This window comes from Neolamprologus brichardi, chromosome 10 (assembly GCF_056152115.1).
Source record: "Neolamprologus brichardi isolate AB-2024 chromosome 10, ASM5615211v1, whole genome shotgun sequence".
NCBI classification, from domain to species: domain Eukaryota; kingdom Metazoa; phylum Chordata; class Actinopteri; order Cichliformes; family Cichlidae; genus Neolamprologus; species Neolamprologus brichardi.
In genome coordinates this window covers 2,432,501-2,456,927 of record NC_142113.1, presented here as the reverse complement: position 1 = coordinate 2,456,927, position 24,427 = coordinate 2,432,501, and the positions used below count along the sequence as shown (strand labels likewise).

Sequence of the window (24,427 nt, the reverse complement as noted above, 5' to 3'; positions counted from 1 at the left end):
GCCCCACATGCCTGTTTCCCAAAAACAGAGCGTGGTGGATAAAGCTGGCAATCTGGAGACGCAGCACATGACAATAAGCCGCTCCACTCAGCCACCCTAACTCGCTGGGTTTTTCTGTGTTTAGATGAGACGCAGACTTTAACATTTATGCCTCCCTGTAGATGGATACATCAGGCCCACTTACATGCTATTAAAAACAAACCTCATGTAATTCATTCATGTAACAGCCAAGCAAAGAGAGAGAAAAACACTCTTCTCACATCCTCTCCAAACTCTGAGGTTTGGGAACAAAAGAGAAAACATAAGTTTCCAAACAAACATTTTTGACTCACTCAAGCGTTGCAAATCTTGCAATATTTTCTGATTACACAGGAGAATAGCTGGACTTTAGCCCGAACATTCCTCATGGCTTTTTGTTTTTAAACTTCTTATCCTCAAACAAATTAAGCTGAACAAGCTGTTATCAGCTGACGTCCAGGATGCTCAGCGCATCTTCTCCATCCCAATAGGAGCGAACGTTCCCCTCTGCCACATCAGAGAAGGCTCGCCCCGCCCCGCTATGGCACAGATCCTTCGCCAGCTTCGACTGTATCACTTTCAAACACGGCCGCACGAGGCAATTTAATAGTAGACGGACAGCTAATGTATCCCACCCAGCGTCCAGTCACCACCAAAGCAGCCAATCAGACGTTCAGTCGGGCCTGCTGTGAAACCAGACCTCTGCTTGTCTGCAAAGCCAGACTTTGGACAAGCTGTGCATGACTGCTTAACGTGGCTGATTCAAAACAACGAGGCCTCCAAAGACACAAAGAAAAATTTAAAAACCGCAATCTCAATAATGACTCTGCTGCAACTAGAAAAGCCGTCTGTTTGAAAATAATATTAGCCAGAGAAAACCACAGGTTAAAGCGTAGGGTCAATAAATGAGCCATTTCCCAGTAAAAGCCCCAATAAGAACCTCGACAGGAAACACAGAGCAGTAAAAGTTAAAAGTTAAAGTCAGCCAGCTGATAAAGTGCTTGACAATCACAGTTAATGACTTCTAATTAGATTTAAAGGAGACATTACATACGAGTTAAGCCTGCATTTCCCGGGATTAAGTCCTAAACCCTGAAATTTTGTGATGCGAGACCACAAAACTGATATCTTACATTCAGAGTGAACAGCTTAATGTAGAGTTCAGAAATCAGCCAAACTGGGAGGAAGAAGCTCCGTTTGTGCAGCGTTGCACTTTATTGCCTGTGACATGTTTACCACTTCTTCGGTTTTTTCAGGTTTTAAACAATCGCAGCATCGAGCTGGACTACTCATGTGGCACAACCGTACTGTTCTGGAGTCAAGCTGATAACTCATCCATAATGTGGAGACGCACACATGGAATGTATAATAAAGCGCTTTGAACGAAAGCTGAAATTTTATCCTGTAAAAATAGTAACGCTCCTCCGAGCTGTTAGAAGCACATTTCTCAAGGTCAAAAAAGCAAAGACACAAAGTGTTTGGATCCTAAACAAGAGGCCACAGCAGCAAAGACAACCTGGGAATCGACATTTATTGTGTAGTGAATTCTGTTACTGCACAGATGAGGCTTTGCGAGCGTTGCGTATCGGCAAATAGCAGGCGTGCCGCCTTTTTATTAATTCGTCATTCCACGGATTCTTTTTACAAAGTTCTCGTGCACTCTGCACATGTACCCACCTGTGCTGTAGCTGAAGGCTTCCATCTGGATTCAAACCTTTAATTTGAATCCTTCTGCATCGGTTTCATGGACACTGGTGAGGACGTCCAGCTGTCTGGAACTCATTGTTCCTCTGCAGTGGACCAGATTCCTTTGAAGCACCATACATAAGGCCAGTTTCATCATTACGAAAGGAATGTGTCTAAAGGATACGCTTTACTCTAGAAATCCCAAAAAGACCTCTCTATCAATCGCTGCCACATTTTGAACCGACAAATTCAACAATATTACTTGACAATATCTGCATTACGAATACGGATAAGCTGATTTCAATCAGGAATATTTCTCCTGCAGCCGAGCCGTCCTTGCATGTGCCTTCGATCAGCGGGCAAATTAAACTTTCAGCAGGAGAGAGCATGCTGCGCTGCATCTGATGTCACCATGTGGTTGAGGCTGGTGAAACAGAAAGCTGATGTGTGGCTCTGATAAAAAACTAAACTGAGATGATTGCACACCAAATGATCCTCCTTTAAAATCCAGTCAATTTGAATCCACCTACGATACAACACCAGAACATAAGACATCCTGCACACAAACTTGCATACTTGTACATGTTGATCTGAGCTTTACTGCAAACTTTTCCAAGGCTTTGCGAGTGTGAATGCATGACTGTGTACATGTGTGAGCGCTCGAACATGTGCACATGTGTTTAGCCCTGACAGTTATTACAAAACAGTAAAATCCAGAGAAAAATACAAACCTCAGCCCAGCAAATATTTCACCTTTGACAAGAGATCGCTTCGACTGACAAGCAGTGATGGAACGAGTGCTGGATTAGTTTGGCATTACTCAACAAAGAACGCTGACCTAACAACGTGCATTCTGCTATTAACCTGAATAATAGCTTCCCTTCTGAAATCATGAGACACGAATCATCAGCTACATGACACGGTGATACCAGTGAATTCCATTCAGTGGTTTTAGACAGCACTTATTTTCTTTTGCCGTCTAAAATGTTTTCTTATCTCACTTATTTTCTTATTCTTGGATGCTGTTGGAGAGATGGCAGATTTTATTGCTGGCTAGCAGCTCGCGGTGTAGCATTAACACTGAAACCTCCCAGTGCGCCACGTTCTGAAGCGAGCCACCTGTTAGAGCGAGTGGCCCAGTTAAGAGGTGGAGAGCTCCGTCGTCCTCGGCCGAACGAGGAGGAAAACAGGGAGTGGAATGCAAATTGTTAAAAGTCGGCGCCAAACGACTCGAGGATAACTGGAGGGCGTGACTAAGGTCAACACATTATATGTACTTCAATAAACCGAGACGGGTCAAGAGTTCAACAGATCACATGAAAAGACCAAAACCAAAAATAAATTGTTCCTGCTATTAAGTATATACAGTCACATTAAAAGATTTAAGCTGTTTTTTCACACTTGCATGTTTCAGATCATCAAACAAAAATAGATGATGATACTCAAAGTCCTCAAAATATTACTTTGTACTGTAGATACAAGTTTTCTGCAAAATAATGAACCTCTGATTGTTGAAAATCCGCCTCTGTAAGATGCTCTTTATAGCAAATCTTGTTACTGAGCTGCTGCCAATTCAACCAATTTGTTGCAAAATGTTCTTTCAGCTATTTTCAGTGGCATTTATTTTCCATCCAAAATTTGAGACCTGCTGCTAGGGCTGTGCGATATGACCAAAATCTCATATCCCGATATAAAACATCTATCGTCTGATAACGATATAAATCACAAAAATGTTACATTTTCTGTAAATTCTGTGAATCTCGGGCAGCTCGACTTGCGTGAAGTGTTTCCAGCTGCGCGTCATGTAGCTGGAGTCGAGTGTTTTAACCGATGCATGAAACGATACATTTTTAGACATAAGTTGTAACGGCGCCGTTTTCTTTGTGAGTATTTATTACACGGCGTGCTGCGGGGAAAAGCCTGTTCTAATGTTTGAGTCTAAGGTTTATTTTTCAGCACCTGGCGGCTCTTTTTTTTACTTGTCATCCGTAAATAATCTGCTCTTTCACGTGATTCAGTTTATTTTGAAAAGTCTCAACAGGATCTTGAGCTTTATTGTGAAAGGTTTATGTGGAACATAAACAAGCGGACACTCGAAGGTTTTATCGTCGCTGTTGCTAATGACAACGCATAAAAACAGGCACTTGTCTGTCCGTAGTGTGGTTATATTAAATATAAGAGAAAGAGAGAACTTTAAGAAATTAATCTAAATTCATGGGCTGCATCCTCCTGAGGCCGCATTTGTAGACCGATTACGTCACAGCGACGTGCCGAAGGCTGTGAAAATTCGTAGACTCCTCCGAATGCGTCCTCCTTTTCCCCGAATTTGAAGGATGGGTCGGGTGTGTCCTTCGTGGCCTACCATATCCCAGAATTCATAGCACGGCCCAGTCAAACTCCAGTTTCCAACAATGGCGGGCGCTACTAAGTTTTAAAATTACTCTTATTAATCTTTCTGGGTCACAAAATAATCTTTTAACATATTTTCAGGTGAGAAAGTAGCTGTGTAAACATCAAATATCTGCTCGGTTTATCAAGATATCGCATATTTGCCAAAGTGCTTCGACGTTTTCGGAGCATCTGCTACCCACCAGCTCGATAGCTAGCCGGGAGCTCGAGGGTCACTGAAGCCGCCGAGAACAGCACAACTCCCGGCACATCATTTTCAGATCATCGCGGACTTTCGCTGCTCAGGTTAAACGTAATATATAAGTCACTTAGACAACCTAAACATGTTATTGTTGGGCTTTTTTCAGTGTTTTGTTTGTTCGTGAGTAAATCGTTTGGCTGAGATTAAAGTTATTAGATTAGATAAAATAAAACTTTATTAATCCCCCGGGTGGGTTCCTCCTTGGTTTTCACACAGCTGAATAAACGTCAAACAGAAAACTGATTAAACAGAAGTATGAGACGGTCGAGAATTTACACCAGTGTCCTGTTATATTTTAGATAGCAAGGAGCAGACGGCTGAGTTTATTAAACTCCACCAAGACAGCGGTGACGCTAATCAGAAGGCTAGACCGTCCAATTTCACGGCCGTTTACTTCCGGCCTACCCGACCTTCTGAGGACCCGGCCCACGTAGACCGCGAAGGCCGGGTCCTCAGGAGGATGCAGCCCATGAATTTGGACACGACCATAGCCACTACAGTGACCATCAGAACGATGAAAAAATATTGCTGTAAACAGTTTATTTTGCGATACCATGAAACAAACGATAGCGTAAAATGAAATGACAGACGTTTTAATCGAACAGCCCTACTGCTGCTGCCACTAAATTTAAAATGAGCTAAAAGTTAAAAACATCTGAAATGTTTTCCATGTTCGACTGGTAATAAAATATGGGTTTATGAGATTAGCAAATCATCTCATTCTGTTTTTACTTTTACACAACGTCCAAGTCGACATGTGAGACATGACATCAAACTCCCAATTTCATCCTTTCTTGGAATTATAAATTATTCCTGGATCTACACGCAGCTCGATTCCAAAATCGCACATCTGGTAAAATTCCCATGCAAATCATCCATAACTTGAGTAACCCTGCTAACAAACACAAACTGAATCAATTACATAACTTCCTTGGCAGAGGTAACGATCCCAGATTAACACTTGTAAATTGGCACTAATTTAAAAGCGTTAATGAGTTGATGAGTGTGTTGTGAGCTTTGCACGTCTGTCTCTTCAACTGACTAACAGCATCATTCATTACTTTTACATCAAGGGCGTAAAAACTTCATTCCACATTAGTCCACATAGATTGCAATAATTCAGCACTTACTAATATTTAAATTAAGCCTGACTAAAAGGCTTTTACAGCTGTTTCAGGAATTTCTTTATGACTAACACCTCCATTAATAACAATCAAGCTTTTTAATGACCAACCAGATGTTCCTGGGAGCAACACACAGACTGGGGAAGTCTGCAGGTGACACAATGGTTTTGTTGTTTTCATGAGACAATTTGACGACATGAGACCGATATAATATCATCATCCTTTATAGTGATGGCAGAGTGTAAATGTATTAACACCTGTATGTCAACAGCAGGTCTCGACACACTGAACGCCGTGTTGTGAAACTTAACCTCCTAGGACCTGCGTCCACATATGTGGACATCACATTTTGGGTTATTTATTCCAAAATACTCAATTTTGCTCTATAAGGGCCTGATATCACCTACGAGGACATTATCCTGCTACTGTTCTATCAAAATTTTAAACGAATATCCTCAGATGTCGCTCTTATTTTTCTTAACCCTTTAAGACCTACCATAGAACCAAGTCTGCCAGAGCTTATATTATATGTTTACATGCTGTGGAGCCATTTTTGGGAGCATTTCAAGTTGCTATACATCAATACAACCGTTACAGCCTAAATTTTAATAATATGTCTGCATTAAGTGAATAGTAATTACATAAATTGCAAAAAAGTGCAATAAACTACAAAAAAATTGAAAATCGTTTTTGTTTTTTAACATATATTTCTAGTTAGAGAAATTTAAGAGGCTTATCCCTCAAAACTGTAAATACAAAAAAGTTGCACAAAATAGTTTCCCACCACAGGAAATTTATTTTGAGTGTCTTCATAGTTTGATTTTTGAAATACACCAATTTTTATACACTGCAGGAAAAACAAAAATAAATATTATAATGCAAATTTGCAAAAAAGCAGCATGTGCATCAAAATAAACTATTTCCAGCAGTGCAATATGAGTCCTAAGCATCCCAGAAACCACACAGAAAGTCAGAAAGTCAAAGATAACTTTTAAAAACACCAGTATAGGCTCATGAGGCCCTGATGGTAAAAAACTACATTTCTGCGAAAATGACGTCACTTCCGGTTTCGGGCAGGTCATGGAGGACATGCGATAGTTCGCGCTGACGTCTATTCCAATGTAGGAAGTGTTACAAACAGCTGATCGGATCGGCAAAGCGTGTTTCTGGAATATTATGTTTTTGTTGCTGCAAGTGCTTTTTATGCAGTTTTTGCAAAACTATATGTGGAAGGAAACTGTGACCGAGGACAAGCTGATGGCATAAGATGTAAGTACAACTCCTCCGGTTTCATATGCAAAAAAAATTATTGCGCTAGCTCACGTGGTTGCAGAGCTACCGGGATTTACAAATAGTTACGCAAAATGGAGCGTGCTGCTCTGACCGGTTTTAAAGGGTTAAAAACAAAAATAAGGTAAAAAAAAAAATCTGGTACTTCTTTGTTTTTACATTCATCGGGCTCCAATATGCCGAAATATCAAAGAGAAATTAAAAATGCTGCCGTGGAAGAGTTCGGGTCTTAGGAAGTTAATGGACGCGACGCTGCACTCGGTACTAGCAACTTTTAGAAACTGCAGGACAACTTACAGTTACAAATTAGTATATTTTTAAATAAGTTTTCAACTCTAAATAAGTAAGATCTATAAATGTTCAAATTAAAAAATAACGTCAAACATGTTTAGTGCGCGTGCATGCACACATGTATTACCTGGGCGATGTTCTTGTTGAGTAAGTAGACGCCATATTCAAAATGAAACCGCTCTCCTCTGGGGTACAAAGGGAATCTGTGAAATGCAGAAGAAAAAGAAACACTTAAAGAGGATTAAAGAACGTCTGCAGGCCGGCCATTATATCCATATTACACATCAAAATATACTACACGTCCATCTACGTGAAAAGTCAACAAAACCCTCGTTCTCCGGCTTTGCCACAGGAACGATTTGCCTCGCATTGTTGAAAGTGTCCGATAACGTAGCCGGCAGTGTTTACATTGGGTGATACCTGCAGATCGCTCAGGAAACAAAGTCTGAGTCTATGATCCCTTCCCACAGATGCCACCTCTGTACTGCGCTAAACTGAAATATCAAACAGCAGCGGCGTCCAAACAACATGTTTATCCGCCCCCGAACGGGAACAAATTTTCTTTTCAGCATGGTGGGAAAGTCCCATCGGCGCCAGTCGCATGTCTTAGGTAGGACATGCGGGAGATGCCCTTGGGTGCTGGCGTGGGGTAGCGAGGTGAATGCGCTGACGTGCAGAGATACAGTTCGGGATGTTCAGGCCGGACTCATCCCTTTCAGTCATTAAGCGCTTATGCCTCCTGATCTCCCACTGAGGAGGCTTCAGCGTGATGAGAAACGAGCTCCACAGAAGAAGATTTGCTCTGAGCAAACACACACACACTCAAACCTGTGAATACTTTCAGGGACTACATTCATATCAGAGCTTTATCTGAAGAGCCCTTCAAAATTCTTCACCTTTACCTTCGGAGGAACTGAACCTCAAGTCTGCTCTTAACCTCTCACCCAAACACTGAAGCAACGTGGGAGGAAAGATGAGTGAACTTTGGAGGAGTTTTAGTTTTCTGGTTCATGAAATTCATCAGCAGAGATGAGATGTTACATGTTGAGCTGATAAGAGGCCAAGTCAAATATAAACAAGGTTGTAAAGATAAAAATGAGTAAAGGTTGTGCTTTAGAAATTTCACTTGAGGTGGAAAGGTTTTTCTTTACTAAAAGAATAAAAAACCTACAATACACACTCACTGTGACTAATCGCTTCATGTCTATTTGAGAGTGTTCCCGTGTGTGTGAGGTCAGAGGTGATCCTGTGCAGGAGTAAAGTAGAAAAATACAGCAGAAACTCTGCAGCTTACAGGATCTTATACGTCCAGATTTCACTGTATGACATTCGTGTTTTAGCATTTCCTCTCGATAACAAGAACATTATCATTTAACAGCTCTCTCTCTTTTATTTGGCTTTTATCCACATCCTGAAAGTTTGCTTTACATCATATCTGCGGCTGTCTGGACATGTCAGACAACGTTCTGACTGCAGGGTTCACTGTAAACACCTCCTCACTCACGCATCGCGCTGCAGATCTGGGAAGGTTGAGAAGTAAACCTCGAACACATGGAGATCGTTGCAGCCCCGAAAATGAAATTTAACAGGATGTTTCTGCAAAAGTCTGGCAAAGAAAAAGTGGCGGCGTAGCCCGAGGGCCACGCAGCCCGTCGCTCGTTAGACCTCCGTATCGCCGACGTGCAGCCAGGGCCCCGCGGAGAAGGCGACACGCCAGAGGTCATATCTCAGCATTCGGAAATAACTAACAGGGAGAGGAAGAACAGCACAACAGGCGTTCCCTGTGCACTGCTGGCAGAGCCAACATCACTTCCCCAAAAACAGACAGGATTTGTTTGCTGATGAACACGACTGAAAGCAACAAAGCTACCTTCAACACACACACACACGCACACTCCCGTACAGCGCGGTGATTAATGACTGCTGTCCGCCGTGTCTGAAATCACACTGCAGAGAGACTCTGGTTCACCAAACACCAGGAATTCCTCACGGGGACGTCCCGTAACGCCAAATATATTATTACACCGCAGCGGCGGGGAGGATCGAGTCGAGGGGAGGAGGCGCTGAAGGAGAACTTCGGTTAGAGAGCGCTTTTAATTAATGCCGTTTGTTTGTCCGTCAGCGAGACTACATGAAGACAGCAAGCACAATTTAATAAAACCCAGTGGAGCGGTCGGGCAAACAAAGAACCCGTTAAGAAATCAAACAGAAACACCAGCGTTCAATCATTTGTTCTTGTATTTCGTTCCAGAGTAAAAAGGAAATCGCTGTATAAAATAACAGCCCTTGAGAACAGGCTGCCGTTGCCATTATCTCTGCTACAACAGGAAAAATCGACATGACGTGTCTGCGAGAGTAAGAGTCAGAGGAGGCCGGACGCCGTTTTTAATCACTCAGCCGGCAACATAAACTGAAACAGTCCTCTGCACTAAACAGGATGAAATAAATTACCAACCCGGGCCAAACCGGTGCCCCGTCTGTCCATCAAGACGCACAAACAGGCCCACAGATGACCCGTGTGCGGCACTGGTTACTCGCTGAATCTCCAAACAATTTGTTCTCATTTTATCTCAGGTTAGCTTTTCTGCCTCTCGCACCTCGTGCACAATGTACGCGGTTCTTTTGTTTAATTGTGTTTTACATGTAAATCAAATCAAATCATCTCTTTCCCAGCAGGCCTGCGCACATTTCTTCACTTTCCTTGATCAGGCAGTTTCTTCCGTCAGCACATCCCTCTCCCGCTCCCCTCCGCGGCAGCACCGCCGAAGGGTCACGTCTGTGAAACTAACACAGCAAACTGAAAACGACAGGCACCGCAATCAACACGCCCACTCACTTAAGCGTGCATTCAAAAGACTGATTACCGAAACATGAAATCTGCTTTCGTTTAGCTAATATTCAACTCTGGATGCACCGGACAGACAAAAAAAGATGACAAAGAATAACAGTGATTTGAGGGCAGACGTAAATCTGTCACATTTCTTCCCCCTGCAAAAAAATAAATAAAATAAAACGCACTTCTCTTTCCTTCTCATCTACAGAGCATCCCAACCACAGCATAGTTAATGTGCAAGTGCTGGCTCTGGGTGTAGACCCGAAAATATGTAATTAATAAGTGTGGAGCCACGACATTGTAAAAAGACAAAAGCAGTATCTCACAGGAAAGTCCCCGGGTTTTATATGAATGCCCCCAGCCTGCCAGCTTTTTAACTGCAGGGTCTAGACACCCTTTATCCACAGACAGCCTTCAAATATAAAGCTGGGACTCTTGTTAAATGAAGGAAACAACCAATAAACACGTAGTTACAACGACGGGACGAAGCAAAGGAAGATTCGCCGCTCTCTCGCTTCCTGTCCGTTTCTTTTTAACCCTTGTCCTGCGTTTTATTTCTGTTCAGGCATCTTTTAATAGCAGCCTGACTTATAACGCTTTCATCTGTGGTTGATGCACGACCGGTGTCTCTACACTGTCTGCCTGTACTCTGGGGCCTGCTAGCAGGTGTCAGCAGCACTTAAACGACCACATTTGTGGGCGATTTTCGCAGTGAGGAAATCTGCAGCACAAAGATGTACAAGCCTGTTTGAAACCAATGAATTCTGGAGATTTGACAACAATAACAAAGCTAAAATAGAGGGCACCGAGTCCATCTGAGCTCTGTTTTCTTTCTGTCAAAATTGCGATGGTCTCTATAGACACCTTGTTAAAAGCATTAAAAGCAGCCAATTAGAGAAGCGGGGCCACGAGGTCGCAGGGCAAACCTACAAAGTCTGTATATTTAAGCATTTTCTGGTATACCGACTGCTCTCGCTCCCCTTCCGATGAAACGGGGGAACATAAGGAAGACACAGCTCTGCAGGTGGGTGGTCGAGCGTAGCTTTAGCGCGGTTCATGAGAATATGGTGGGAAGGCTCCCAGTGACTGACTGACCCGCTGAAATGTATACACGGGCTGAAGCGTCCACATGTGCTGGCTCGCCTGTTTAGACGTTCTAATTAATACTCCAAATGTGCAAAACAACAGATCTGGCTCACATGCCGGAGCCGAGGCTTGGCCGGGATTTAAATGGTGGTGTGGGCTGCTTGTAAGTTTCACAACGTCTTTAATGTGCAATTCCAAATGCCAGGGGACCATAAATCATTTGGACTTGCTTTAAAAAGAAAAAAACCCACACCTGCCTCGCAACTGTTAAAGATCTAATGGCAGCGGTTACTCTATAAATCACCGGGAGCTGTAATTTCCAATATCTGAGAAATGATTACACTGAGCATCTGTCACTGAATGCTATTTTAATGACTACTGCTGCACTTAAGACCCCGGCATAACCATTTCACCATCTTGGTCAATGCCGTTAAGGCGTCTCCTGAGCGATGCGGTGGCTGCTTGCTCTGTCACACTGGGTTTTCATCGCGGCTCTTAAGAATATCCAGGGGTCTGCTGACCCCGGCACCCGACCCCCACGCACTCCTCTTTCCTCGTTTGCTTGTCTTCTTCAGCTCCCCTTGAGAAAACGAGGCGAGCTGACCATCGCGCCGGTCCAAAATGTCATATCGTGTATGACGATGAACACCACGGCAGCGTTTCAGCTCCGACAGACAGACGAGCATCTCTGCAGTCGTGCTGTTTGTGTGGCAAAAACAAGAAACTATCCCACATGCAGCGCAGATGCTTTTTATTAACTTTTTAATGAAGAATGGATAAAAAGTGCTCGTATAGGCTTCTCAGCAGCAGGACGCCAAGATGAAGGGCTGCTTACGCAACTCAGCTGTCAACCTAGAGGAGCCTCACTGACTTCTTCAGAGCCATTAAAAACATACCGATCCTGCCTTCGTCCTTGAGTGATACGACAGAAAACCTCAGAAGACAAGTAAACACTCTGTCCAGTCCTCGGCTGCCTTTGTAGTTGACGTACGTACCTAAATTATGAGCCATTCTCAAATTTGATTTAAGCCCTCATGGCTTCCCAGTTGATCGCCTCATTCATCTCTTGTATGAAGAATACAGCAACTATGCAACCGAACCGCTACAGAACATGTGCGTATCACACCAGCGAAACCGCAACATTTATTCTATAATACCAAGAGAATGTGTTTACTTGTTGCTGTCACTGTGGAGCCCAGTGTCGTTTATACCGGACAGAACATTCGTTTCATCCTGGATAACAACACGAGCTATTTAAAATGCACAAACTCTCCAACACAATTAACCCTTTAAGACCTACCATAGAACCAAGTCCGCCAGAGCTTATATTATATTTTTACATGCTGTGGAGCCATTTTTGGGAGCATTTCAAGTTGCTATACATCAATACAACCATTACAGCCTAAATTTTAATAATATGTCTGCATTAAGTGCATAGTAATTACATAAATTGCAAAAAAGTGCAATAAACTACAAAAAAATTGAAAATCGTTTTTGTTTTTTAACATATATTTCTAGTTAGAGAAATTTAAGAGGCTTATCCCTCAAAACTGTAAATACAAAAAAGTTGCACAAAATAGTTTCCCACCACAGGAAATTTATTTTGAGTGTCTTCATAGTTTGATTTTTGAAATTTTTATATACTGCAGGAAAAACAAAATTAAATATTATAATGCAAATTTGCAAAAAAGCAGCATGTGCATCAAAATAAACTATTTCCAGCAGTGCAATATGAGTCCTAAGCATCCCAGAAACAACACAGAAAGTCATAAAGTCAAACATAACTTTTAAAAACACCAGTATAGGCTCATGAGGCCCTGATGGTAAAAAACTACATTTCTGTGAAAATGACGTCACTTCCTGTTTCTGGCAGGTCATGGAGAACATGTGAAAGTTCGCGCTGACGTCTATTCCAACGTAGGAAGTGTTATGAACAGCTGATTGGATCGGCAAAGCGTGTTTCTGGAATATTATGTTTTTGTTGCTGCAAGTGCTTTTTATGCAGTTTTTGCAAAGCTATATGTGGAAGGAAACTGTGACCGAGGACAAGCTGATGGCATAAGATGTAAGTACAACTCCTCCGGTTTCATATGCAAAAAACATTATTGTGCTAGCTTACGTGGTTGCAGAGCTACCGGGATTTAAAAATAGTTACGCAAAACAGAGCGTGCCCACTCCAACCGGTTTTAAAGGGTTAAACTGTAGTGAGAATCTAGAGGACCAACTGTCTTTCTCTTCATCTGCACTCAATGAGCTTAAGTGCAGGAGAAAATTAAACAACTCCATTTGCAAAATAGCCACCAGGGGTGCATACTGTTTTCCTTTTTATTAAATCGTTTGGGCGAACTGCCCTTTTAACTTTTATTTACTGATCCTGAACAACTTAAATGGAACAATAAAAAGTTACTCTCCTCTCGTGGAGCATGCATGCTTTCCAGTAACGTAGGTCACCCTGTAAAGCGGGTGTTTAGCCTCACATTGCTTTTTCTTGTCACTGCTGTGCAACTTCAGGCAGGCAGAGCAGCAGGGGGGGTTATTCCCACTCTTCTCCTCTTCACACAGTCCATGTTAAGAGACATGAAACCGCTGGAGGCCTGGAACAATAACCGCTTTTCTTGGTGTTCGCAGGTTCCTCTCGTCTTCAGCTGGTATCCCGTCCCCGGCAGCGGCTCTGTCTTTTAAATTTGAAGCGAGCGGCGATGCGTGAATCCCACTTACGTCGATTTTTCTCTAACCAGCGATAGTTTAAAAGAAAAAAGCCGATGCGCTCCAGTGCTTTGGTTGAACAACTATATGACTCAGTTCGTGTTTTTTTAATGGCCGGGCTCTGGTCTCAATCAAATGCGGGACATCTGGATCACATCTCCCTCCTTCTCCCCCCTCGCAATCAGCAACACTGACTCTGTGCTCAACACGAGAGCAAATGTGGGTGCAACATGTTAAAAGTCCAACAATTTTTGAGAACATCTCTGACCCAGAGGACAGCGATCCCTGAAAAGGTCAAATTATACTTGTCGTTAAACAGTCCGGTCATATTCCACACCCTGCTTTTAAACGCTGCTGCGTCGCCAGATTCAAACTCTGGCCTTTGCCCTGTGTTGGAGTTAAACAGTTCAGAGCAACAGAGGCCTCGTCTGATTTTCTTGGACTAAAATATTTTGGTCTGTGTAATAAAAGGTAGCTATTATTGTTGTTTTAACCCACAGGAGGAAAAGAATGAGGTAACCAAACTCACGAGGTAAAATATTTTCAGATTCTTCTCTCACCAAACTGAAGCTCTGCTTCTTGTAACATTTAAATTAACAGCGACAATAGAAAAATGTTCTTGCTCAGCTCTGGCCGTCGATCTTAACAGCTTAAGGAGCAGATTTTCTGCTGGACAGTAACAGAGTGTATTTAAGCTACCACAATCTGGACTCACACTAGCTATAATACGCTGCAGTAGAGAATGAATGAAGATGTTGAGAACTACAAAGATGGCTCACACAGTAAAACTAGCCGTTTAGGGAAAGCCAAGTAAGTGCAATTACCATTTAACAGCAGAAGGTGCAACTAAGACACCTCAAAGTGTCGATGTGCACGCTATTAAAAGTGGCTTTGCTAATCCTGAAGCTGATCACACACCACCTAACTTATCACCGCTAGCCGGTCTTTTCCGACACTTTAATCACCCCTTTTTTGTAAACTTTCAGAGCCTGGCTGGGTGCTTTCCATCTCCCCACACATCATTTTGTTGTATGTCTGCAGCCCACTGGGGCCTCAGCAGTCATTAACGTGTGCAGGGGGCGGGGTTTGCTGGAGCGCGTGGCCCCATGCGGTAAGACCTAAAGAGCTTGTTGGACTGTTGTGTCTTTGCGATATCCATGGACGCCACAGGTTGTTGATGGATGCTGGTGTAAATAGCACGCTTGGTAGGACTGGAAACGAGTAAAGCGACTCACAGCGAGTCTCTCTATCGTCTTGACATGTTAAGCCACTGAATTGTTTCAGCTCCACACAATGTTTTCCTCTTTTTATGTGGATGTGAAAGAGGCAGCGCTCAGTGACACCAGTTCCACACGCCTGCCTCCACTGCAGACACGTAAAGACAAAACAAAGCCAGTATTTTTGGCGGCCATGTGTTCATTCGCAGTCAACTACATAACAGCGACTGATCCATTCACGTTATGTGACTGAAAGGCCTCTCACTCACTGTGTATTAACAGACCTCTCTGCATTGAATCATATCTGTTATTAACCTCTGTCTCTCTTCCACAGCATGTCTTTATCCTGTCTTCCTTCTCTCACCCCAACCAATCACAGCAGATGGCCGCCCCTCCCTGAGCCTGGTTCTGCTGGAGGTTTCTTCCTGTTAAAAGGGAGTTTTTCCTTCCCACTGTCGCCAAAGTGCTGCTCATAGGGGGTCATATGATTGTTGGGTTTTTCCACTTTGGATGGAGCAGCTCTCATTTCTAGAAATATCGACAAATTTATTAAACCCCTCAAAACATGACTATCCAGAGTTGGGACCAGGAAGCAGAGTTGCAGTCTTACACGCCTCTCTGCAGCTTCTCTCCTCCTGCTACCCCCCCAAAAACCCATCTCCATAGAGACTGTGTCTGCTTCCAAAAAAACAAAAAACAAACTAAAAACCAGCAACAAACAACTTAAACATAAACAATTACAAAGAAAGAACAATACAGTATCCACATCTGAACCAAAGAGTAAAACAGTGAAATGTGGATTATTAAATATTAGGTCTCTCTCCTCCAAGTCTCTGTTAGTACATGACTTAATAATTGATCAACAAATTGATTTACTCTGCCTTACAGAAACCTGGTTGCAGCAGGATGATTATGTTAGTTTAAATGAATCAACACCCCCGAGTCATTCTAACTACCAGAAATCTCGAAGCACAGGTCGAGGGGGCGGTTTGGCAGCAATTTTTCACACCAGTCTATTAATTAATGAAAGACCAAGACAGACTTTTAATTCATTTGAAAGCCTGATGCTTAGCATTGTCCACCCCAGCTGTGAAACTCAGAAACCAGTCTTACTTGTTATCATCTATCGTCCACCTGGGCCTTACACAGAGTTTCTGTCTGATTTCTCAGACTTTATATCTAATTTAGTTCTGAGCTCAGATAAAATAATTATTGTGGGTGATTTTAACATCCATGTAGATGCTAAAAATGACAGCCTCAACATGGCATTTAATCTGTTGTTAGACTCAATTGGTTTCTCTCAAAATGTAAAAGAACCCACCCACCACTTTAATCACACTCTAGATCTTGTTTTAACATATGGCATAGAAACTGAACATTTAACAGTGTTTCCTGAAAACCCTCTCCTGTCTGATCATTTCTTGATAACATTTACATTTACAATAATTGATTACACAGCAGTGGAGAGTGGACTTTATCAAAGTAGATGTCTTTCTGAAAGCGCTGTAACTAAGTTTAAGAATATAATCCAGCCACTGTTATCATCGTCAATGCCCTGTACCAACACAGAGCAGAGCAGCTATCTGAACGCTACCCCAACAGAGGTCGATTATCTTGTTAATAATTTCACCTCCTCACTACGTACGACTCTGGATACTGTAGCTCCAGTGAAAACTAAGGTCTCTAATCAGAAGTACCTGACCCCGTGGTATAATTCTCAAACACGTACCCTAAAGCAGATGACTCGTAATCTGGAGAGGAAATGGCGTGTCACAAATTTAGAGGATCATCATTTAGCCTGGAGAAATAGTTTGTTGCTTTATAAGAAAGCCCTCCGCAAAGCCAGAACAGCTTACTACTCATCACTAATTGAAGAAAATAAGAACAACCCCAGGTTTCTCTTCAGCACTGTAGCCAGGCTGACAAAAAGTCAGAGCTCTTTTGAGCCAACCATCCCTTTAACGTTAACTAGTGATGACTTCATGAACTTCTTCACAAATAAAATTTTTATCATTAGAGAAAAAATTACCAATAATCATCCCACAGATGTAATATTATCTACAGCTACTCTTAGTACCATTGATGTTAAGTTAGACTCTTTTTCTCCAATCGATCTTTCTGAGTTAACTTCAATAATTACTTCCTCCAAACCATCAACGTGTCTTTTAGACCCCATTCCTACAAAACTGCTCAAAGAAGTCCTGCCATTGATTAATTCTTCGATCTTAAATATGATCAACCTATCTCTAATAATCGGCTATGTACCACAGGCCTTCAAGGTGGCTGCAGTTAAACCTTTACTCAAAAAGCCATCTCTAGACCCAGCAGTCTTAGCTAATTATAGGCCAATCTCCAACCTTCCTTTCATATCAAAAATCCTTGAAAGAGTAGTTGTCAAACAGCTAACAGATCATCTGCAGAGGAATGGTTTATTTGAAGAGTTTCAGTCAGGTTTCAGAGTTCATCACAGCACAGAAACAGCTTTAGTGAAGGTTACAAATGATCTTCTTATGGCCTCTGACAGTGGACTCATCTCTGTGCTTGTCCTTCTTGACCTTAGTGCAGCATTCGATACTGTTGACCATAATATCCTGTTAGAGCGATTAGAACATGCTGTAGGTATTACAGGTATTGCACTGCAGTGGTTTGTATCATATCTATCTAATAGACTCCAATTTGTGCATGTAAATGGAGAGTCCTCTTCACACACTGAGGTTAATTATGGAGTTCCACAGGGTTCAGTGCTAGGACCAATTCTGTTTACATTATACATGCTTCCCCTAGGCAGCATCATTAGAAGACATAGCATACATTTTCACTGCTATGCAGATGACACCCAGCTCTATCTGTCCATGAAGCCAGATAACACACACCAATTAGTTAAACTGCAGGAATGTCTTAAAGACATAAAGACTTGGATGGCCACTAACTTTCTGCTTCTTAACTCAGATAAAACTGAGGTCATTGTACTCGGCGCTGAAAAGCTTAGAAATATGGTATCTAAGCAGATTCTTACTCTGGATGGCATTACCTTGGCCTCCAGTAACACTGTGAGGAACCTTGGAGTCATTTTTGACCAGGATATGTCCTTCAACGCACATATTAAACAAATATGTAAGACTGCGTTCTTCCATTTGCGCAACATCTCTAAAATTAGAAATATCCTGTCTCAGAGTGATGCTGAAAAACTAGTTCATGCATTTATTACTTCCAGGCTGGACTACTGCAATTCATTATTATCAGGATGTCCAAAAAACTCACTGAAAAGCCTTCAGTTAATCCAAAATGCTGCAGCAAGAGTACTGACAGGGACTAGAAAGAGAGAGCATATTTCTCCTGTTTTGGCTTCCCTTCATTGGCTTCCTGTTAAATCCAGAATTGAATTCAAAATCCTGCTCCTCACATACAAGGTCTTAAATAATCAGGCCCCATCTTATCTTAATGACCTTGTAGTACCATATCACCCTATTAGAGCACTTCGCTCCCGCTCTGCAGGCCTACTTGTTGTTCCTAGAGTATTTAAAAGTAGAATGGGAGGGAGAGCCTTCAGTTTTCAGGCCCCTCTTCTGTGGAACCAGCTTCCAGTTTGGATTCGGGAGACAGACACTATCTCTACTTTTAAGATTAGGCTTAAAACTTTCCTTTTTGCTAAAGCATATAGTTAGGGCTGGACCAGGTGACCCTGAATCCTCCCTTAGTTATGCTGCAATAGATGTAGGCTGCCGGGGAATTCCCATGATGCATTGAGTTTTTCCTTTCCAGTCACCTTTCTCACTCACTATGTGTTAATAGACCTCTCTGTATTGAATCATATCTGTTATTAATCTCTGTCTCTCTTCCACAGCATGTCTTTTATCCTGTCTTCCTTCTCTCACCCCAACCGGTCGCAGCAGATGGCCCCGCCCCTCCCTGAGCCTGGTTCTGCCGGAGGTTTCTTCCTGTTAAAAGGGAGTTTTTCCTTCCCACTGTCGCCAAAGTGCTTGCTCATAGGGGGTCATATGATTGTTGGGCTTTTCTCTGTATCTATGAAGCGCCTTGAGGCGACATTTGTTGTGATTTGGCGCTATATAAATAAAATTGAATTGAATTGAATTGAATTCTTTGTATCTATGAAGCGCCTTGAGGCGACTTTTGTTGTGATTTGGCGCTATATAAATAAAATTGAATTGAATTGAATTGAAAGGCAATGCTTAATGCAAAAGCAATAATAATTTATAGGTGCTTTCCTGCAAAATTATTGCAGATGAGTATTTATATCATAGGTGTCAAACTCTGGCCCGCGGGCCAGATTTGGCCCGCAGCTCTAATAGTAATACAAAATTACTATTAGAGCTGGCCTGCCAGTATTATACAGTGCATGTACTGCTAATACTACAATTCCCAGAATGCTCTGTTGGTGTTTTGGCGCGTCAGTCATGACAGGACCCATTAGCACCCTCTCCTCTGTTGACCATAGTCATAGCAACCATGCAAATACTGCCATGCTACCTATCCCAAAATGGGAAAAAGAAAGGCAGAAAACAGGAACACGTGGGAGAATATGATGAAAATTTGATAAATGATAAAATTTAATTCAGAAGGCTTGTGATGGCTGCATGCAACCACACAATTGAGAAACTTAGGTAATATTCATTTGGTCTTTTGTCTTATGTTTACGTTGTGCTCTAAAGCTTCTGTGAAGTTAACTAATTTGATCTTTTGAGTTTACCTGTAATGCGTGACAGCACTAAGCTAAAGCCCAAATGGTGGCATAGACTTTGCTTTGCATTGTTTGTTATTTTATTTTATATGTTATATTGATTATATTCTGCTCTTTCTGAGTTACCTGACCTCCGCTCCAGTCCTTCCTGGTTTGGCTGAAAGAGGAGGCTGAGGGTGGAGCTGGTTTAAATGCAGAAGCCAATAAAGTGGACTGGACCATCTACTGTGATCATGCAGGGGGAATGGGGTTCTTCTTGAATGAGGGTTAGCTGTTATCTCTTTAGTTTTCACCTTTGGTGTATATAATGGTTTATTCATTTGCTATATAACTGGAGCTGTTTCTCATTTGGGCAGGTCAGTTTGTTATGTTTTTGTTAAGTGACTTTTGAGTCACATTCTGTTAAGTTAACCTCTTTTATGGGCCCACTTGGTTCTTAAAAACTTTATTTTTGTTATTTTGAATTTTTGTAATCATCTTGTCCTTTTTGGGGGGTATAATAAAACCCATTTTTTGAAGATTACATTTGTGCCTGTGTGTTCCTGGCTGCTTGGATCATGACAAGGCTCCAAATACATTTTTTATTTAAGAAATGAATTCCACTGATGTGTTATTTAATTGGAATTTTGATTTTGCATGTGTGCAATATTAAGTTATATAAATTGTTTAGTATTAAGCTTTGCTTGCTCCATACTTAGTTTTTCAGCAAAACTTGTTTGAGTCCATAAGAAAAGATTCCTTGTTATATTTGGAGGAAGTTTTTTTTTTCAATGAATATTAACGTTAGCCTGCGACTTTGATCCAGTTTTGAATTTTGGCCCACTGTGTATTTGAGTTTGACCCCTGATTTAAATGAATTCTCCCACAGTGCTTCTGTTCAGCATCGCAACAAGAGACAAAATGATGGCATCAATATTAATCCAGAAACAACGAACATCTGATCATTGGACTGAAATATTCCACCGATATCAACCAGGAGGCAACAGGCAAAGAGCTGATGAGTATAAGCAAGTCTGTGGACTTCATCTCTATAATAAAGTGCGACACCCACGGCCATCAGGAGCACCACGTCTGTATCGGAAGCTCTTCGTGTGGAATGTCAGCACGTATGTACATTCCTGAGCGCGTGTGTCCCGAGTGAGCAATTATCATAACACAGAGGGGTTTTTCTTTCTCGTTTTTTACATTATTTTTCTGACTTGATGCATAGTTACACGAGCATAACACACTCAAATAATAATTTCATCACATTAGCCGTGGTTGTAACGGCTGCTCCTCTGTGCTTCCTGACTAACACAAAGGGTCCTGGCAAACCCCCAGATGAGTTAAGATGATCAGTTTATCATTTGCCACGCTGTGTGTCAACATCGTGACTGAACAAAAAGAAATGTAAAAAAAAGAAAGATACAATGTGATAAGATAAGAGATAAGATAAAACTTTATTCATCCCTCGGGTGGGTTCCTCTGGGAAATTTGTTAAAATGTGGCGAGGGTAGGAAGCAAAGTGGTTACAACCGTAGGGCATGACTGTCGACGGCTGTTGTGTGATTTACAGTCTGTTCTCTCTGAACACCTGAGTAAACCCAGTTGCTACCATAGGCAAAACAAAACAACTTAGAGGGACGACTGCATGTGTTAACGTGAAAAAACGAGTATCCATACTGAGGTTTTTGTTCAGCAGTCGTTTCCAAATCAGAACAGATTCAGATTTGGACGCGCGTCTGAATCGAGACGCCAACACAGCCGTCAAAACGGCCTGCTGACGCTACTGTGTGGTCTGGTCTGTGTGTGACTCTGCACTGATGCACTCGTGTGGAGCTCATGACTACCCAATCTGTGCTGTGTTTGAGAAATTTAAACTCAACTCAGGGGGTGCACGAAAAAAAACCCCAAAAGTTTTAGTCAAACACAGCTAAGAAGCACAGCTCCACACAAACCGCTGCGCGACACGATCGAGCTAATTCAGCACACAAACCAGTCGATTCAGTAAATAAAGGTGACGATTCTGGTTCCTTATTCGCTGTCACATACTCTACATGCTGCATGCACGGTTACAGTGATGCATGCTAACATTAAGGCCAAAGACTCAAGCAATGAGGTCTGCAGCAGGATTCACCGATCCAACACTTTCCACCTGAGACGCAGAAACGTTGGCTTAAGATATCTGCAGATCTGGAGTACACTGCATACAACTTTATTTGTACGAGTGCTTCTATCCATCATTTGCAGACATTCACAGTCAGATGTTTGCATAAGGGTTAGTATCCCACGCAGAGAGGGAACACTCAGGGATTGAACTACCAACCTTCCTATTTGTAGATAACCTGCTCTACCTCCTGGGCTACAGCCACCTCGAAGCTGTAACAACTGTAAAAACTTGGTAACAAATCCATGGATACTACCACGTGGAAAGCTGAATTTATCATCTGTAGGAAATCTAAATCTAAAGCCTCAAGGCTGGTAATTTACCAACTTTAATAAAGCTTCCACGTATTCGTTGTGGCTCCGTAAGTTTGAGGAATCTCATCTCTGCTTTTTGCGGATGATGTGGTTCTGTTGGCTCCATCGGGTGAGGGCCTCCAGCTCGCACTGGAACGGTTTGCAGCCGAGTGTGAAGCAGCGGGAATGAGGATCAGCACCTCCAAATCTCCAAAAAGCTGGTGGAGTGCCCACTCCGGGTCGGGGATGAGTTCCTGCCCCAAGTGGAGGAGTTCAAGTATCTCGGGGTCTTGTTCGCGAGTGATGGGAGAAGGGAGCCGGAGATCGACAGACGGATTGGGGCTGCAGCTGCAGTAATGCGGACGCTGCATCGTGGTGAAGAGGGAGCTGAGTGTAAAAGCGAAGCTCTCAATTTACCGGTCGATCTACGTCCCTACCCTCACCTATGGCCACGAGCTGTGGGTAGTGACCGAAAGAACGAGATCGCGGATACATGCGGCGGAAATGAGCTTCCTCCGAAGGGTGGCTGGCCTCTCCCTTAGAGATAGGGTGAGAAGTTCGGCCATCCGGGAGGGGCTCAGAGTAGAGCCGCTGCTGCTCCACATCGATTCAATTCAATTCAATTCAATTTTATTTATATAGCGCCAAATCACAACAAATGTCGCCTCAAGGCGCTTCATAGATACAGAGAAAAGCCCAACAATCATATGACCCCCTATGAGCAGCACTTTGGCGACAGTGGGAAGGAAAAACTCCCTTTTAACAGGAAGAAACCTCCAGCAGAACCAGGCTCAGGGAGGGGCGGGGCCATCTGCTGTGACCGGTTGGGGTGAGAGAAGGAAGACAGGATAAAAGACATGCTGTGGAAGAGAGACAGAGATTAATAACAGATATGATTCAATACAGAGAGGTCTGTTAATACATAGTGAGTGAGAAAGGTGACTGGAAAGGAAATACTCAATGCATCATGGGAATCCCCCGGCAGCCTACATCTATTGCAGCATAACTAAGGGAGGATTCAGGGTCACCTGGTCCAGCCCTAACTATATGCTTTAGCAAAAAGGAAAGTTTGAAGCCTAATCTTAAAAGTAGAGATAGTGTCTGTCTCCCGAATCAAAACTGGAAGCTGGTTCCACAGAAGAGGGGCCTGAAAACTGAAGGCTCTGCCTCCCATTCTACTTTTAAATACTCTAGGAACAACAAGTAGGCCTGCAGAGCGGGAGTGAAGTGCTCTAATAGGGTGATATGGTACTACAAGGTCATTAAGATAAGATGGGGCCTGATTATTTAAGACCTTGTATGTGAGGAGCAGGATTTTGAATTCAATTCTGGATTTAACAGGAAGCCAATGAAGGGAAGCCAAAACAGGAGAAATATGCTCTCTCTTTCTAGTCCCTGTCAGGACTCTTGCTGCAGCATTTTGGATTAACTGAAGGCTTTTCAGTGAGTTTTTTGGACATCCTGATAATAATGAATTGCAGTAGTCCAGCCTGGAAGTAATAAATGCATGAACTAGTTTTTCAGCATCACTCTGAGACAGGATATTTCTAATTTTAGAGATGTTGCGCAAATGGAAGAACACAGTCTTACATATTTGTTTAATATGTGCGTTGAAGGACATATCCTGGTCAAAAATGACTCCAAGGTTCCTCACAGTGTTACTGGAGGCCAAGGTAATGCCATCCAGAGTAAGAATCTGCTTAGATACCATATTTCTAAGCTTTTCAGCGCCGAGTACAATGACCTCAGTTTTATCTGAGTTAAGAAGCAGAAAGTTAGCGGCCATCCAAGTCTTTATGTCTTTAAGACATTCCTGCAGTTTAACTAATTGGCGTGTGTTATCTGGCTTCATGGACAGATAGAGCTGGGTGTCATCTGCATAGCAGTGAAAATGTATGCTATGTCTTCTAATGATGCTGCCTAGGGGAAGCATGTATAATGTAAACAGAATTGGTCCTAGCACTGAACCCTGTGGAACTCCATAATTAACCTCAGTGTGTGAAGAGGACTCTCCATTTACATGCACAAATTGGAGTCTATTAGATAGATATGATACAAACCACTGCAGTGCAATACCTGTAATACCTACAGCATGTTCTAATCGCTCTAATAGGATATTATGGTCAACAGTATCGAATGCTGCACTAAGGTCAAGAAGGACAAGCACAGAGATGAGTCCACTGTCAGAGGCCATAAGAAGATCATTTGTAACCTTCACTAAAGCTGTTTCTGTGCTGTGATGAACTCTGAAACCTGACTGAAACTCTTCAAATAAACCATTCCTCTGCAGATGATCTGTTAGCTGTTTGACAACTACTCTTTCAAGGATTTTTGATATGAAAGGAAGGTTGGAGATTGGCCTATAATTAGCTAAGACTGCTGGGTCTA

The 24,427-nt window shown here is 42.4% G+C and overlaps 1 protein-coding gene across 1 annotated transcript in view; it reads right to left on the bottom strand.

Moving 5' to 3' along the window:
- Positions 1–24,427, bottom strand: part of uvrag (UV radiation resistance associated gene) — a 117,587-nt gene that overhangs the window by 44,912 nt on the left and 48,248 nt on the right. Inside the window, exon 13 of the mRNA XM_087847059.1 lies at positions 7,187–7,262. Within this exon, the coding sequence (XP_087703185.1) occupies positions 7,187–7,262 (76 nt within the window). The remainder of the gene's footprint in view (positions 1–7,186; positions 7,263–24,427) is intronic.